General features: G+C 44.0%; 4 protein-coding genes and 1 pseudogene across 4 annotated transcripts; 4 read left to right on the top strand and 1 right to left on the bottom strand.

Moving 5' to 3' along the window:
• Positions 1-357: 357 nt before the first annotated feature.
• Positions 358-1193, top strand: LOC131286180 (DNA-binding protein RFXANK). The gene is made up of 3 exons (XM_058315104.1): positions 358-389; positions 458-745; positions 808-1193. Exons 1-3 carry the CDS (start codon positions 358-360, stop codon positions 1130-1132), a joined length of 645 nt encoding a protein of 214 aa, XP_058171087.1. The 3' UTR covers positions 1133-1193.
• Positions 1194-1824: 631 nt separating this feature from the next.
• LOC131286162 (transmembrane protein 214-A) lies at positions 1825-11826 on the top strand. The gene is made up of 8 exons (XM_058315059.1): positions 1825-2020; positions 2370-3240; positions 3795-4093; positions 4162-4307; positions 10574-10888; positions 10974-11096; positions 11177-11307; positions 11475-11826. The coding sequence occupies exons 1-8, from the start codon at positions 1906-1908 to the stop codon at positions 11587-11589; spliced, it is 2115 nt and encodes a 704-aa protein (XP_058171042.1). The 5' UTR covers positions 1825-1905; the 3' UTR covers positions 11590-11826.
• Positions 11827-13169: 1343 nt separating this feature from the next.
• Positions 13170-13980, bottom strand: LOC131286201 (uncharacterized). The gene is made up of 3 exons (XM_058315128.1): positions 13936-13980; positions 13433-13653; positions 13170-13345 (listed from the first exon to the last, which is right to left on the bottom strand). Exons 2-3 carry the CDS (start codon positions 13643-13645, stop codon positions 13253-13255), a joined length of 306 nt encoding a protein of 101 aa, XP_058171111.1. The 5' UTR covers positions 13646-13653; positions 13936-13980; the 3' UTR covers positions 13170-13252.
• A 397-nt stretch (positions 13981-14377) lies between these two features.
• Positions 14378-15061, top strand: LOC131286191 (small ribosomal subunit protein uS12-like). Its single transcript, XM_058315116.1, has one exon. It carries the CDS (start codon positions 14391-14393, stop codon positions 14820-14822), a length of 432 nt encoding a protein of 143 aa, XP_058171099.1. The 5' UTR covers positions 14378-14390; the 3' UTR covers positions 14823-15061.
• A 215-nt stretch (positions 15062-15276) lies between these two features.
• LOC131293298 (uncharacterized) lies at positions 15277-16429 on the top strand (annotated as a pseudogene).
• The last annotated feature ends 706 nt before the right edge of the window (positions 16430-17135 follow it).

Genomic DNA, 17135 nt, shown 5'->3' with positions numbered 1-17135 from the left:
GTAAGATTGATATGTGCCTTTAAATAAATATAGCAAATTGTGCAATTGGTCTTATTCTGTTTATTTTTTTTCTTTAACTGATCGAAATAAAACCAAATAGTTTGATCCTTAGCAGTCTTAATTTAGGTTGTTGATTCGTCGAAAAAATTTTTTTCTTTTTGAACAAAATGCGCGAGAGCTTGATGAATCAAATGCGCGTGAGATGATCGGAGCGATTGAGGTACCTCCTTTGCTCTTCACAAAATGCTACATGCATGCACCTTAGTCCTCTATATATCGTGGTAGCATATGGCATACCAGAAGCAGATTGTTTGTTTACGAAACTAAATTTGTTTCGTTTGTTGTTACCTCTTTGCAATGAGCTCCTCGCCGAATTCTGATGAAGATAGGTAAATAGCACATATTTAATTTGTCTTCCCAGACTATGATTAATGCGAATTACATTTGTTTTGGGCAGAAAAATGGATTTCAATCCCTTGCTCCTGGCAAGTGGCAAACGGAAAAGCGCATTTCTACCGTACAAACCGTCCAATACGGTGCTAACAAACCTGCAGCGCGGGAACACCGAAGCCAACATTCCCAGTGAAATATGTCTTAACTTTCACGAAAAAACCGGACAAGGCGAGATAACCGAGGAGCAGGTAAGGTCTGAACATGCTGTCGATGTTCCGGATTCGAACCAATTCACTCCTCTCCATTGGGCTTGCTATTACGGACAACTAGCCGCCGCTACTATCCTGATAAAGTATGCACGTCCGTAGTTGAATCGACAAGATCCCAGATGCAGTTATTATTTATCAACTTCAGGTGTGGAGCAGATGTCAACAGACAGGCAGTTGATATGATAACGCCCATACTACTGGCCGGCGCAGGAGGTCACAATGAGATCGTTCGGCTTCTTCTGGAAAAGGGGGCTTCGATAAATCACATGGACATTGTGGGTAACACGGCACTCATGTATGCCGCAGCTGGTAATCATCCGCATACCTGCAACGAACTTTTGAATGGCGGTGCAAGTTTTACGGACACCAACGAGGACGGTGAATCGGCTTATTCATTGGCAGTTAAAAACAATGCGAATTTGGCACAAGCCGTACTGGAAAATCATATTACTGCTCTACTTATGACGTGATATATCATTTCCCTCAACAACAATTATGTGATAAAACCAAACCAATAAAAACTGAAAATTTGTGCATAGCAAAAATCTAGCAATGGAATCTGGGGAACCAAAATTCTCTTCTCCGGTGGTGGTTCTAATAATGCCTTACGCAATTCCAACACCAGGTTTTGTATAATTTTGCGTCGAGGCATTCTGTTCCAATTTTTAAGTAGAATTAAATTGTTAGCGTAAGTAAGTTGTTTAAAAAAATAATAACGTAAAAGCAATCGGCCCAAGAACAATTAATCTCCTCTTTAATTAGGTTATTCTCCTTGTTTTCAACTAAAGGCTGCGTCAATGATGCATGGCTAAAATTGATTTATTAGTTTCTCTATATTCATCATAGTTTATGGACAAGCATTTGTGAATAAAGTTGAAAATAAAATATAGTTCTACAAGCATGGCAAGTACTGTGGTGACGTAGCAAAGAAACCCAAAACAAACATCAGCAGCCGGCTGTCAGAACTCCTCGCGTTGTTGTCTGCAGATTTGGTAAACGCGGTGATGTCCTTTATTTAATCCTGCTGTTTCTCCTAAATACTGCCAACAAATTTGTAGGAATTTATTGGTGTTAACAGATTTTGCGATAATCCAGCTTGTTTGTGATAACGCTGCGTGTTGTTTCGTTGTGTCTAGTGTTCCTTTTCTTATTCCAATTAATTCCCCACCGGGTGCGCTTTGCGGTGAACTAGTTCGTTCGACATCAACTTTATTGCAACCCAAAACACCTACCACCGATCGTAATGTCTACCGAATGGGAGGTTGTTGGCAAACAGAAGAAAGGCCGTAAACAGACGGGCGATAAAAAGAATCAACAGCCCCAAGATGAACCTCTTCTCAAGGGTCCAAAAATAGAAGGTAAGTTTGGAACGACCCCTTTGCCAACGGGATAAAGGGGGGAGAACAGTGCGTTCGGAACGTCAGTAGAAATAGTTATGGTTGTGGACGTCAACAAAGAAACTAAAAAGATGTTTTTGCCTTGGCGGAGATGGCGGTGGAACGAACCCCACACGGTAACCAATTCCAAAGCCGATCGTGCGTAATGCAATCGCGGGATCGGTTCCGATTTAGAAGAGTTAGTTGCGGTCCTTCAGTTCTTAGTTTGTCGCCGAACGCACCGTACACCGGTAGCACTTCGTGACTGTGGCTGAAAGTGGCAAAAGGCTATTCCTTTTTTATCCATCCTGTTTTACGGTTATATTTTTAGATTCAATGGACTCTATTTGTGCGCTTTACACCGATGTGAAGGACGATTTGCTGGCAAAGTTTTACCCTAATTTCAAGAATACTAATCACAAGGACCTAAAACCAAATGAAAAAGATTCTGGTAAACGACCAGCAACTCCTGTCCTCGGTCCGCACCTGCAGCCCCAACAATCGCAAGGAAATAGCAAATCTGAATCGAAAGAATCAGACAAAAATCAAAGAGATTTATCAAGGGATCCTGTCGTCGGTGGAACGTTCCATATGAGAGCTATGAAGGATTTCGATCCGGCCCTGCGTGCGATCAACGCCTCCGACCTACACTCTCAACTAACGGCTGTAAATGTGAACTTCAAAGACAATCATTTGATGATGCTCAAAGCACTGACCGGGATGTTAAACGACAAACTACGGTTTCGCGAATGGAATCCGGTGTTCCTTGGCAAATCGATCAGCTATCCGTACAAATCGATGCCGGAGGATCTACGTAAAGTCATCGACGATTGTATTATGACTGCAGATGAGGAGAATGTGAAATACTTTTACGATCTCAGCCTTTCCAACCTGGCCAGCGAAATGAATAAAAATGTTCCTTACGTTGGCACTAAGCTGGTACTGCAGGCGATCGCAACGCACTATCCTACGGTCTGCGTCAACAACCTGGCTCGAAACGCAATCCTGAGGAACTCCTACCAGAACCGTCCGGATATAGGACTAAGCTTACTGTGGGCCCTTGGACAAGGCGGCTTCTCTGACCTAGACATTGGGTTGAAGGTGTGGCAAGATATTATGGTGCCGGTTATTGATATGGAGAACTACAATTGGTACGCTTGTGAATACGTTCATCGCATTTTAAAGATGCACCGCAATCAAAAGTAAGTAAGACCAATATAAACCAACATCTTATAGGCTTCATCGGGCTTCAATTTCAACTAATTTCAATGATGGAATATCATAATTTACCTTACTCTCGAACAAAGTTTATTCTTGGATCATTCCAAAAATATAACTTTATAAGATATGCTCTCTGCAACCGTTATTTTGTCGAATGTAAAAGTAGTATGAAATAACGTGTGTTTCCTAGACACGCGGACTACGCGTAAATCCTTCGAATTTTCATCTTTCTAGAACAAAGAGATTATCCTAATACCTTGAGTTGTGTTGTAACTTTGCTGTCAATGCAAGAACCGCAACTTGTTGCACCGAATTGTGACGAAATGTATCACATTTCAAAGGGCCGGCGGGTTTGATAGGCCGGTATTTTTATTGAATACCGAAGGAACAGACAAAAAGCGAAGGCAGGGTGAACCCATAAATTTTAGAACCTAACGAAACGGGCCAGTGTGTTGGCTTGCATGCCAGCAGATATCATCAATCGTGTAGAACTATCACCACTTAGGGTATTGTTGTCGCTTACGCTTATTTATAGACTCGGTCTAGGTGGTAGCGAGTTCCTCACCATCCTTAGTTCGCTGACGACACGAAAGAAATCATCCCGGCAGCTGGACGAAGCGGCACGGATGCTGGTCGAACGGTACGTGCTCAGCTCGCCCAAGCCATCGGCGACTTTTGCGATGCTGTTCAAAAACATTTCCTTCATCACGCGCCCGGACATGATCTACTATGGTCTGATTTTGTGTCTTTACGAGGATCCCGAAACGGCCGCGGTATGGCTTGGATTGTATCGACAGAGTCTTCCCCAATCATTGGCCATATTGGAGTATTTAAGTAAGTATTTATTCAGCACTATGGAGCAGGAACATGTTACCGATCATGTGTAATTTTTTTTTTCGCAGATAACTCAACACAAGACTATTGCAAAAAACTTTTTTATGAAAAACACTTCCACCGGTTCCTGGCAGAGGTGGATAACATCAACAGCGAGATATCACAAGCTAAAAAGACGCCGAAAGCATTAAAATCGCTTACCGCCGCCGTAAAGGTATGTGAAACAATGTTTCGTATCTAAACAAATATTTCGGATATCAGCTGGTTGAAAATGCAGGGATTCTAGGAATCGACTCAATCCAATGATCTCCATAATTTATTTAGCTTAAATTAATATTTTAATTTTTTTTTCTGGAGAATATAATTTTTCGGAGCAAAACGACCGTTAAGCCATTTTAAATCCACCAGGTGAGGTTGAATCTCGCTCAATCAGTTATCTCACTTGAAGCAGCCGGTATAAACCTACTCCATTGCCAACGCGAAAGCGGATTTTGACAACACGACGGTTCAGGCGTTCCGCCCTGTACCCGCACTCCGTTCCACTTCCCTGAGGACTCCACGAGCGTCGTCCAGATCGGTCGTTAAGTGTCAGTTGATTTTATGCTTGTGCATCGTGAAGCCACGCATTTTGTCGTTGCCGTTTTTTCTTCTCACTTCCTCGTCGAAAAATCGGTTTAGCTTGTTTAGTGCCACGGTTGCCACGGTTGGTTTCGCAAAATAGAGTGAAAGCCGTATTCCGCCGACACACATCGGCTGTACATCGTTTAGTGTGCGGTGTATCAAAAGTGTGCTTCCAGCAAAAAAGATTTTTTCTTCTCTCTTCTACTCGGGGGTTAAGCATCCACTAACGCCATGCTTCGTCGAGGAGGGTGCAAGAGGTATGGCGCGGTGTGTGGTGCGTACACGGTGTTTCCTCGATGTGCCCAGCCTTGTGCTTATAGAATTTTAACCGCTTTAGTTAAAGTTAGGTTTTAATTCTCATGCTGATGCATTCTTATGCTGCCGTGTGCATGTGACGCGTAGCATGGGCAGTTCCGCGGGGCAGTGGAAAGTGTTTTACAAGTGATGTTATGCCCGCCGAAACGAACTGGAGTGCTGGGCGCAAGAACGGCACAGTCGGGAAACGCCGAAGGGTCGACGAGATTATCGACCTTCGGTTGCAAACACCATACAACAGCGGCCAGTATTAAGATTTGCCAAACGCGCGAGGACGAAGAAGAATCATTCGAGACTCGCTGCCCCTAATTTCGAGCCCTGGCCATGCGAACCCATCCTATGCCAGCCATCCCTTTGTGCGGAGGGACGCGCGAAGAGGAAAAATCGATATATCTTAAACCCTCCTCCCTTTTTTTGTCGAATGCGGTGTAAAAACGTGCCATCTGACGTTTAAATACACGGTTTTGATGGATCCGCTTCTTTTTACGTAAAATCATGGAAAGTTTTTCGACCTTTTAACAATTCTATACTGCATTTATCAAGAATAAGAATCCGGACCCATTATACACCACAGAGAAAATGCCACTTTCTAACGCCGAAAGTTGTTAAAACCAAAGAGGTGATTGAAAGAGTTTAAATTTAAGACAAAACTTTCTAAAACCATTTCCAACCCACTACTGGTTTCTCTTTATTCCTCTCTTTTCATTAAATCTGCTGCCGGGGACAGTGGACCGTTACGTTCTAAGCGACGTTTTACGTGGCCTTATCTGTCCACCGTGTGGAACTGGTGTGTTAACGATGTGAGGAATCGGTTTGGCGAGCCGGTCTGATCCGCGATTTAACCCCCTATATGCCATGCGCCGAAACGTTTTCTGGAGCAAACTTTCCTCGCGGTTTCGCCTCTTCAATCCCATGCTTTCGATGACGATGATCGTAGCAAAGGAGTGAATTGGTTGCACCATTTGTTCAACATCATCACTACAAAATGTTCCGCCCCTGGGGGGCTCGCTAATATCTGCTCTGTTCCGACAGGAAATTGGCGAAGAGTGAAGCTAGGACAATGACGTGTACCACAACGGGTCTATCGAGAAATGTATTTTGTTATTGGAAAGGAAGACTTTCGTATAGTATTAATAGAGAGGCAGACTACGATCACTTCTGGAGAAACCGGTCGACTGGATGCGCTTTGCGCAGGGTGTGTTATCGCTTTCTTTATCTCCCTTCGTAAACGAGAAAACTGTTCAACAACACGTCCGATGTTCTATTGAGCGGCGAAGAAAAGCCTGCCTCTGCCATAAGAGATTTTCAATGTCATGTTGTAGGCTTTACTCGATTGAAGACAATCGTTTCTTTTGTCGAACGCTTCAAGATGCTGCTTTTAATGATCGCGATTTAAATCGATCCGGTGCAAGGGAGATCGGTACACAAACACACCGGTACACATCTTTTAGACCGGTGATTTTGATGCCGGTGCAAGTCGAAACTGAATCGCGACGTTGAAATACAACGAATACTTACGTGCTCGTGAATCAGCTTAGCTGCGCCGCGTGCCATCGCTTTCTTTTCGGCGGATCTGAGTTGCTGAGGTGAACGGATACAGGTGGTTCCCAGTGGTTGCCGGTTTTCTTACACACACTCTCAAATCAGCGTCTTGTAAATGGGCACAGTTCGTCACCTCATTGCCTACTATGGTTGGTTGAGAAGAAGAATGGAACCATCGTCTAGAAGGAGGCAGAGGAAACCTGTCTCAACTACCAAGCATCATCTCTCAGCATCATCGCAGCAGGCAAAGATCGGCGACTTTTCCATCGCACCTACCTGCTTCGTCGACCGCTTTTTAACGGTACCATTAAGTAATCGGCTCTTGTGGCGATGCGCTTCCCACTTTAGGGGTGTTGCGTGCTGGTGCTGCTAACGTGGCTGCGACCCGCGATGATGGGTTACACTTACACACGTCTACCATGCCTAATGAAAAATACCGGACCCTGGCAAGTACCTACCGGCAGACGTGCCCGTCCGATAAGGGCCACCGCCGTGGATTATGTGAACCGCTGAGCGTGTGGATATTGTTGGCATGCAAACTCTCCAGCCATAGAAGGCAGCGAAGGGGGTGTGTGCTTTTGAGGGTGGGCTGGCCGAATGTACACCTATAAGAGAAAGTTCCTTGTGCGCGCTTTCTTCGTGTGCAAATATCGTTTGTTAGGCTATGTTATGTGAACGTAGAGAAGTCCTTAATTAGGATTCGTTCCGGTTTAGAAAGAGTTGGATCTGTACAGTCAATACCTTTCCCCGTAAGGGATATTTAGAATAAGAACGAATTTTCACATAAAAGCAATAAGCGAATGACAATTAAACTTTTATACATAATTACAGTACAGGCAATATTAATGATTGATAATTGAATTCAAACCTGTTTTGCATTTAATTCGCCACGGACATTCTTGCCACGCGGTGACATCATACATCGCTGTAGTTTTCATGCACCCCAAAACCCACACGGTTGCAAATGATGCCATTCTTTAAAAAAGGCAAATGAATCAAAAACGTTCTCTTCACGCCACACAAACAATCCACGTCGATTGTTTATTTTAAGATTTTTTTTGTTTTGCTGGTTTGGGTTCCTGCAAACCTCAACGACAGTGGCTAAGGGGTTCGAAGCCAACCTTCGCCCTCGCTCGGAATTCAATATTTCGGGGCCATAAATTAGCCTGATAACGATTCATAATATAAAACTGCATCTTATCGATGGTAACGATGATGCCGCGAGATATCGCTCTAATCCCGGTGGATGCCGTTCAACAAACTTTACTCACGCTCGCGCGTCTCTTCCCGAGCTGATGGAACAGCTGTTTTTGCCTCTCGTAGATGATGTGGCTCGCCGTGAGTGGCAATGAGAGCGGAAATGTCCACCGCGAGACGAGACCGCGAAATTCATGATTGAACTTCGTGCCACTTTCGAGTCTCTTCGAGATGATAAGCAACACACCAGTCGAATGGTGCCACCTCACTTGTTGCAGGTTACGGTTTCATTTTGAAATGCAACAAGCTAACTGATAACATCGTATCGTACACATGGTGTAATTTTAAATTGCAATTCGGAACCTATCGGGGAAAAATATCTCAACCGGTGTACAAATCTGCCGCGTGGCCACATTTGCAGAAACGTCTGGAAGAGCAGGGTTTGTTCTATCCACGATCCCCCTGCATTTTAAAACCAGGGTTTGTAAATTTATTTTAACAAAATCAAGCTCATGTTGTCAAAATATTTGCCATTGTATACAGCTCACGATTGTTACTTTGGAATCGGAATATGTGTCACACGTAAACAAAAACTTGCCTATCAAGACGGATCGTTTCGAAACCCCCAGGTTCAGGTCCGGAACACTGCGCAGCTAGCAGTAATGAGTTGGTTCGGGCGACAATGTTCATTAAAGCGGTCATTAAAGAGCCCAGAAATTGACCAAAATGCAGGACGCTGACGAACCAATGTCGGGGCACCTGTAGAGCGCAAAGATCACCGGTTTTTCATGCCAAGTTTCTAGGTTGTTCTTTTAGAAAGTCACGACGAGTTTGGTGGTACAACTTTTGGTTTTGATGAAGTTGGTAAAGCAAGCCCTGGATTTTGTTCGAAAATATTACTTACGAAAATTGTTTGTCGGGTATGATCCTGCGCTGTAATACCTGAGTAGGCGCAGCGATCAAGAAAGTACAATACGGCGCAATAGCGCGAACCGCTTTTGTCGTGTTGTTGAACACTAGTATGTACTGCACTACCAACATGTACCGGTTTCCATGCCGTACAATGAGCCTGTTTGCCCAGTACTTGGATCTCAAACCGAAAGTCATTTACACCCGGCGCGATGCACTTACGTAAGCTCCATGGGGCGGATTTCTCGATGCAAGCAGTGAGAAGCAGTTGCATCTCGTATCACATAGAAATCTCGAATTTGATGCGTAAACGCATAGGCTTTTGTGCGATCGGGAGATGCGCATGATCGATTGATCATCGTTCGATCGGAGGGTGACGTAGGCGAGGTCGTTTAAAAATAACTGTTTTACGCACTTTCCCATACAACGTACACACCTCCCCACACGGTTGGTATCAATGAGCAAACCAAAACACACTAGTTTGGGAAAAAGGACAGATACGATAGATTTCAATTTGAACATGGTGGTTGGGATTATTTTTAGCAAAAAGTACAAGGACACGTGGAAACAATTGAAAGCAACGGGTAAAAAAATAACTCCTCTTTTATGCTCGAAGAATAAGTTTTGGGGGCATTGTGGAGCAGTAAGAAAAAACATGCCAGCATTCCTGTGACATGGCGTAAAAACGTATTGAAAATGTTTGAGTGCATCGCTTGATCTGAGGTGCATGGTATAGGAATGTTTCGAAGCAGACTATGCTTGCAATAATTTACACGTGTTTCTTTGCCTCCCTACCGTTACGCCTTTTTTCCGTTATGGTAGCATTAGCACACTCATTAGCAAAACGAATTTGTGGAGGTAACTCGCGTCGGTCGAGCAGTCTGCTTCCTCAATGCTATGCAGCTCTGGTGGGTTTGAGGGTTTAAACGCATAAACCTTACGTCGATTAATTGCTGTCCTTCCGGTAGGGCATGACCCTTCATACCCTTACTCTACTACTACTATTACACGAAGGACCTTATCAATCCATTGCAACATTATTAATCGTGTACGATAGACCTCGTTCTTGTTTGAGATAATAAGCGTCCTTTGAAGAACGTAAATGAAACGTGAATTCCGTGGAACACGAGCTATTCTACTCGCAACTCGTAAAGCATTGGTTTATTAGCTCAAGTGCCTCTCAACCTATCAGGTTCGTAGTCAGTTCGCTTGTCGAACTCACTGACGAACAAATACTGAGCCGGTTACAAGAGGCAGACAGTTTGTAAACAGTTTAAAAAAATCAGGAATGGGAGATTGGAATAAAGGGCTTGGATAAACTAAGAGCACTTAGTGGTGTGTATAATACACCCCCTCCCTCAAGGAGTAGAAGGAGAAGAAAAGATATAAGTTAGTCGTGATCGCGTTGGGTTGCTTCGTTGCTATAGTTTCCGAATTTTTCGTGCCCCGTTAGTTGCTGCATTCCTGTTCACCGTCCCCCGTGATCGTGACTATATACGTTTCATTCCAACGAGCGAGAAAACGCGCCACAAACGAGTGTGTTTTTAAGTGTAAAGTGTACAAAACTAAGATAGTCTAGTAGTACCAGCCCAATCTCTCCAGCTCCCCCATCGCTTCGCGCCACACTATCTGTTAGTTGAATCCGTTGGTGTTTGCACAGTCGATTGAAAATGGCATCGAAAACCGCCGAAAAGAAAAACCAGAAACAGAAGGCGCAAAACACAACCCAACCCCAGAAGAAGGTAATTTTCCCCCTCCCCGGTTGGATGGAAATATTCAAACAAGCGTTAATTCTACAACCAATCGAATTTGAAACATGTATAGTTAACAATCTTTGGGTTGGATCACAAGGATTAACATTTATTTCCCACATTCTCGCTACCTATATAATTTCAGGATGCCCAGGCCAAGTCGAAGAAAAAGCAATCGTCCGGAAAAGCGAACAGTAAAACTTCCTCCTCGGTGACGTCCGTTCTCTGCAAATTGCTGCTGAGCACATTCCTGCTGTTCGGCATCACCGGTGCACTGGTCGGCTACGACACGTATCGGGCCGGCGGCAAGTTCGAGGCGTCGTTGACGGGACAAACGTTGAAACAAGCCGGTCTGCTGCCGGCGGTGCAGGATGCCTGGACCTGCTCGATGAAGTACAGCGCCCGGGGCTACAAGTGGGCCGAAGCGAACGTTCCGGTGTACTATCAGGCAACGAGCAAGGTACGGAAGGAGAAGTTGCTACTTTCTACCTCATTTGATCCTAATTAACCCCGCTTTCTTATGCTTATTCTTCTCCAACTCGCAGGCTCTTGGACCATACGTAGAATTTTCGATAGATTTTAGTAAAGTTCTCTGGAATGGTGCCAAGAAGGGCTTCGCCAGTGCGAAGGTGTTTGCCACCCAAAAGCTCGCAGATGGGGCCTTTTACGTAAGTATTCTTCACATGTGTCTGCGTTTTTCTATTGGCACTGACTTGGATTTGTTGCCTGCTCCGTGTTTTTGCTTCAGGTTGAGCAGTACGCACCAGGATTACCGAAGAAAATTAGCGATGCTTCGTGTACCCTCTGCGACACCGTGTGCACCTTTACCACCAATGCCTACAAGCACACGTACGAGTTCTTCAAGACAAAGGTGTTTGTGTAAGTGTGATAAAGGGAATGCTTTTTATCGATGGGACCTTGCTTGGTTGTGATATTCAAACTGAATCCCGTCTCATTGCCGCGTACAACTATCATCCTTGCCATCACTAAAAATAATTTTGACCAATGTTTTCTCCTTCACTTATCCGCTCTTTTTCTCCGTACAGTGGGCAGTTATCTCCGGAAAGCTTGGGGAAAGTCTTCAACAGTACCCAACAGGCTGCTGCTCAGTACTATAGTTGGTTCAACGACCAGGTCGATTTCTATGCCAAACTAAAGTAGAGCGTTTGCCGACCCGTTTCCAACCACTACTGAACCGTCGGCGCCAACAACAATAACATAAACAGCATCCCTTCGAGGGCGTCTGATCGATCTGTGCATGAGATCGAGAACAGCCTGCAGCATCTAGTAAGCTACGACGTTACCATCGGTCGAAATGCTGACGTCGGAGGGAAACAACACAATTTGTTTATGTGAGACAACAAATCATCGTATAGAGAGCTAGGAAAACAGAGAGAGAGAAAGGAAGATGAGAGGAAAAATTAGAAAAAAATAATGACATTGTTTCTAGCAATAAGTAATGAGGCAGATAGGAAGGAAATTGTGTGTGGTAAAAGGAACGGAAAGCCTGTCAAAAAGTCATACGATCATTCAGAAAACCGTGCCCATACTCATACGTATGTAAGAGGTAAAAGTAGAGCAGAGACGGAAAACGGACATCCCCATAGAGTGTCAAGGAATGAAAATCGTGCACCAGAGGAACAGAAAAGTACATCGTGTTATCACATGGTTGGCTGAGTGATTAGAGAACAGAAAGGGACACAACAAAAGCCCACAAGTTTCGGGGCGGTTGGTGGGATATTTTGTTTGATTTTGTGTTTGAACTTGAAATCGTCTTACAAAGTTCTATTGTTTGTTTAGTGTTACATCTTCTCGCATAGAGTGGGCACGATAGAAGTGGAGAATCACTTTCTCCAACGTTTATGAAAGCAGTTCGTTCTAAGCAGGTTAGGAACAATGAGGGCATGCCCACTTTCTTTAAACAAGTATATTAAGCGATCGTGGACTACTGAGAAGAATGCTAATCCTTTTCATCCGCACGCTGCGTCCCCTTCCGCGTTTTCTCCAACGAAGAGACTTTTTTACTTTTATACGTTTTATAGTTTAAGAACAAAAAAGCCCCCGAAAAACAATACGATAGCCCACAATAAAACAGACTTAGTGAATCAAGCAAAGTAAAACAACATAAACATTAACAGGAAAACAGCTAGGAGATGTGCAGATAATTGTGAGTGTACAGGATATTCCCTTCAGACTGTGCAGATTCTTTAGACACTGCTATGGAATTAAATACTGAATGATGTTTAAAAATTGGTGAGAGAAAACTTAACTGGCATTGAAGTGGTTTTTTTCTAATTCGATAGTGCGTGCAGCATTTTGATGACGAGTTGGTATTGATGTGCGGTTTTTTTACGTGGAAAATTTTTAATCAGCATTTTCATACAGACACAGAGATGGACACTCGAAACTGACCGATACATCCTGTGGAACTCTTTTTCGGCAGGGTGGTAGGATACAGATGGAAAAGCTTGAGCAAACATTATTGAATGGTGTGCATGTTACACTATTGTGTTCCTTTGGTTTTGAACGGTGAGAAAGTATGCTGGTAGTTATATTAACATTCGTGTGTTGCAATGAGAGGATGTCCAGCAAGGATGATAGACACGCTCTAATAGGAATGGGAGGACAAGAAAGACGGTACGTTGGTGAATAAAGATCGATGGAAATGCAAAGATAAAGTTCAATGAACAAATTGAAATTGATTTATTCGCAATGAAAGAAACACTCCAGTAATCGCAGTTATAGTTGGACTGTTGAATGTATTTCCATTATAATTTACAAGAAATATGCCTTCCTCTATGGTTAGGGCCTCATTTTCATTGCTCTAGTACGAATCGACGCGCGGTGGTGGCGCATAGTATCCATCACCCTTGCGCTCCCCATTCCATCCTTGACGGTGTCTTTCCATTCGCATCGCCTGTCGGGAAAGAGGTGCAAGTGGTGCACGTTAAAACTTCACAAATCTTATACTAGTGACACCGCATTCGCGCCAAACCAAACTCACCCGGAATCTGGCGATCTGTTTCGTCATGAACGCACACTCCTGGAAGTCGGCGAGCAGATCGGCGCACTTCTTTGCACCGCGCACCGTACCGTACGCCTCCAGGCAGTCGATCGAAGCCATCTCCAGCTCGCCGCACTTGTCGTACTGCTGGAAGTTGACCATCGAGGCGGTCAGATCCGTGAACGGCGAACGGAAGAACGGTCCCAGAGACATCTTGCAAGCTGGAACGGTGGGTGGATAAATATATGGACAACGTCAACATTGAATCTAGCACAAAGATCGGAGATCCTTCGCTTTTCCTAGCACCAGGGAAAACAAAACATCGGTGATGTAACGAGGCGCTCGCTATGGAATGCTGCTGTAAATTTGTTTAGATAGAGCGTCAATTGACTACCACCACATATCATAATGTCTTTAAAGGCCACGAGACATTCTTGTTGAACTCAAAAATAACTAAAATGGAAAATAAACATTTAAAACAGAAAAGATGTTCGTGAAATTACCTCCCGAGTTTATGCACACAATTCGTGTGAACCAGTGACAGTTCAAAATTGACACTGCCAGTATCAAGATCTGTCCCACGTAACAATTTGACAAGCAAAATGTAGGCAGAGGGGGTGGGAAACGAAGAGAAATCGGCTATGGTGAACTTCGACGACTAGTTCGTGGGTCGAGGGGGTGCGAAACGTCCGGGGAAGGGTATTGGTGAAAAATTGAGCGCGATCGGCGGTATGAAACCATTGGAAAAAATAACAAAACTGAAAGAAGAAGACGACCGTCAAAACCAAACCAAAACAATCAGTTTCTACCACGAGTCTTGTTTACCAAATACATGTACGGGCATTGTACATTTCCCTCTACGGTAAATTTACAATTAACTTTACAATATAGGAGTTGATAGGTCATTCGTTAATATTAGTCGTAGTGTTTGAAGTCGCCGCAGACGCCATTACTGACAATGGGTAAACCACGTGGAATTCGTACCTCTCGTAAGCACATCCGACACCGTCGCGACCAGCGCTGGGCGGATAAGGATTACAAAAAGGCCCATTTGGGTACCCGCTGGAAGTCCAACCCGTTCGCGGGCGCATCCCACGCCAAGGGAATCGTACTGGAAAAGGTCGGCGTCGAGGCTAAGCAGCCGAACTCCGCCATCCGCAAGTGCGTCCGTGTGCAGTTGATCAAGAACGGCAAGAAGATCACCGCGTTCGTGCCCCGGGACGGTTGCCTCAACTACATCGAGGAGAACGACGAGGTGCTGGTTGCCGGTTTCGGTCGTAAGGGTCACGCCGTCGGTGATATTCCCGGAGTCCGCTTCAAGGTGGTGAAGGTGGCCAACGTTTCGCTGTTGGCGCTGTACAAGGAGAAGAAGGAACGTCCACGATCATAAGGCGTCATCGAACAACAACAGGGTGGTGCCAGTGCAGCGTATGTGGCCGATATTGGCATTGGTGTCCCCGAGCTGCTTGATCGCCACTGGAATGTGTGCTGCATGTTGCAGTTGATGGTCAGTGGCAGAACGCGAAGGATTGTAATGGTTAATGAGTAAATTGAGCCAAGTGGAGGAAAGAAATCATACAAGAATGTCAACAACTGGATGAAATACAAGTTGCCTGGAAGGATCTTGTACCTCGTGAAGTTAGTCCTTTTTTGTTGGCTGTTGGCCACGATTTGAAAGGGTTTCTACGACTAAGTGCTTTTCAATCTTGTGTGGCATAGTAAGGATGAGCTGGTTTCACGGCGATAAATGGTAACTACATATTGCACATCGTGCTGTAAATTGAAAAAGGTGTGTTATCAACTATGAATACTTTTTAGGCAAACCCCCAGCAGATGTTGAGAAAATGGTGGTCACAGCAGTCATCAAGGAAAAGTACTGCTGTGTGATCCCTTCCATTACGGCCAAGGAAAGTACCGGGGATGCGAAGTACAACGGACCAAGTCCGTTTGAATCGTTGGAACCACTATTTTCATCATTTGCTTGCCCGTACGGAATTGAAAGCTACGGGTCGCAAGGAAGAAGTTTACACGTTGAAAGAATCCCACAAATGTAACTTCGTAACCAATCTGCAGGCAGGTTTGTGCACCCTTGGTAAGTACAAACCACAAGACATGAAGGAAAACAAGATCAACTGCCGTCCTACCGGTGTTTCACCTCGTAAACTGAAATCTTTTTTGCAGATGGATATGGATGGATGAACTGCGGCAAAAATATCAAAGGCTGTTTACTACTACTCGTTTTAATTGCATGGACTCATTGTGGTTGTTTACATTTGTTTCGTTAGTTTGATTGTTTTGATTGTTAAGTTTCTTTCCATATCCCTTAGGATATGGATATGCCATTCACAGTGATCTCATCCACAAAGAACGCGCATTTTGGTTCCGTTGGAAAGATATGGAGATTAACTCCGTCGTTGAGGAATGCGAAACACCTGTCTCTTCAATGTCCAAACGTGCGACGAAATCGAAGGAATTGACTTCGTGACTAGAACTATTGGATGGTGCCAATTCTCTCCCTGGTGTAAGAATTGCAATATGCATTTTACAAGGAATTTGTTACTACCAACTGATTGTATTTTTAGGGTTCTGGATAGCGGAAATTTAAATTGTGCTTCGGTAAGCATGTACGGTAATACCATAAGGACAATTCTATCTAGTTGAGGTACTTCAATGTGGACAAGCATCGTGAGTAGTTGGAAAAGAACCGGTCTGTATGATATAAGCGCAAGCTTAAGAATCAAATCTGTCAATCAACCGCATTTGGTCGAGATGAAATTGAAATGTAGCGACCGCTCGGCCACCAGCTCTGATGTGGATGTGACTGCCATTTTCATACTGGAACCGTATCCCTGCGAATACATGAAGAATGTTGAATGTTCAAAGGTTTGTGATATTCTACCGCTAGCAACTGAAGACATGTTGCTGCCAGAAAACATCCAGCAGATCCAAAGGAAATCAATGTTCGTGATTAACAGTACCAATAATGTTGATAATTGAATAAAATTGTACCTGCTTAAAACCAATTCAAACTAACACGTTATGGTCAATTGCTGTACTCCAACACTAGTTTCCGTTTTCGTTTTTTTTTATCGTTAATCAGTGATTCTTAGTTTCTTCCAAATTTTTCAACTCCGATGCTTTCTCGTTCGTAAGAATATCCGAGCGTATGTTTTTGATAGTTTTTTTTTAATATATTTTAGACGGCCGTATTGTACTTGTAGTACCAAAAACTCTACATTTTTCTTAACCTAATGCTTACAACTAATTGTAGCGAGGCATTTCCTACAGCTAACCATAGCTGGAACCTTATCCCGGGTTACCTCGGTTGTTGTTGGCGGGTTGTGCTGTGGTCTGTGCAGGCAATCTGTGAGTTGGCGCGGGGTGGTTGGAGATCGCATGTGTGGTGCTCGGCAGACGCAAGAGATGCAGTTCCCTACCACATGTTTTGCAAGTTGTTGCGCTGTAAATCAAAGAATAAGTAGCTTTTAATGAACTAGAAACTTATGTTTCGACTTTAGATTGGTATCGTTTGAACATACGATGGAAGGTCCAGACTTACGTTGAACATGCTTAAATTCTAATTTCATCAGCATCATGCAGCACGGGAATATCATCGATTGGGTTGTAGTCGATCGCCGTGCTGCTGTTGTCATTTATCGAGGTTACATTATTGCTGCTGAAACGCTTGCTCAATTCCTAAAAC

Source organism: Anopheles ziemanni, chromosome 2 (assembly GCF_943734765.1).
Source record: "Anopheles ziemanni chromosome 2, idAnoZiCoDA_A2_x.2, whole genome shotgun sequence".
NCBI lineage: Eukaryota > Metazoa > Arthropoda > Insecta > Diptera > Culicidae > Anopheles > Anopheles ziemanni.
This window is presented reverse-complemented; position numbering and strand designations above follow the sequence as displayed.

Bases quoted from the DNA above. Each gene is read 5' to 3' on its own strand.
- LOC131286180 (XM_058315104.1), top strand. From the start codon at position 358: ATGAGCTCCTCGCCGAATTCTGATGAAGATAG. The intron at 390-457 runs GTAAATAGCACA...TGTTTTGGGCAG, and splicing joins CCGAATTCTGATGAAGATAG to AAAAATGGATTTCAATCCCT. The intron at 746-807 runs GTATGCACGTCC...TATCAACTTCAG, and splicing joins GCCGCTACTATCCTGATAAA to GTGTGGAGCAGATGTCAACA.
- LOC131286162 (XM_058315059.1), top strand. From the start codon at position 1,906: ATGTCTACCGAATGGGAGGTTGTTGGCAAACAGAAGAAAGGCCGTAAA. The intron at 3,241-3,794 runs GTAAGTAAGACC...GCTTATTTATAG, and splicing joins AAGATGCACCGCAATCAAAA to ACTCGGTCTAGGTGGTAGCG. The intron at 11,097-11,176 runs GTAAGTATTCTT...TTTTTGCTTCAG, and splicing joins TCGCAGATGGGGCCTTTTAC to GTTGAGCAGTACGCACCAGG.
- LOC131286201 (XM_058315128.1), bottom strand. From the start codon at position 13,645: ATGTCTCTGGGACCGTTCTTCCGTTCGCCGTTCACGGATCTGACCGCC. The intron at 13,346-13,432 runs GTGAGTTTGGTT...CTTTCCCGACAG, and splicing joins AACAGATCGCCAGATTCCGG to GCGATGCGAATGGAAAGACA.
- LOC131286191 (XM_058315116.1), top strand. From the start codon at position 14,391: ATGGGTAAACCACGTGGAATTCGTACCTCTCGTAAGCACATCCGACAC.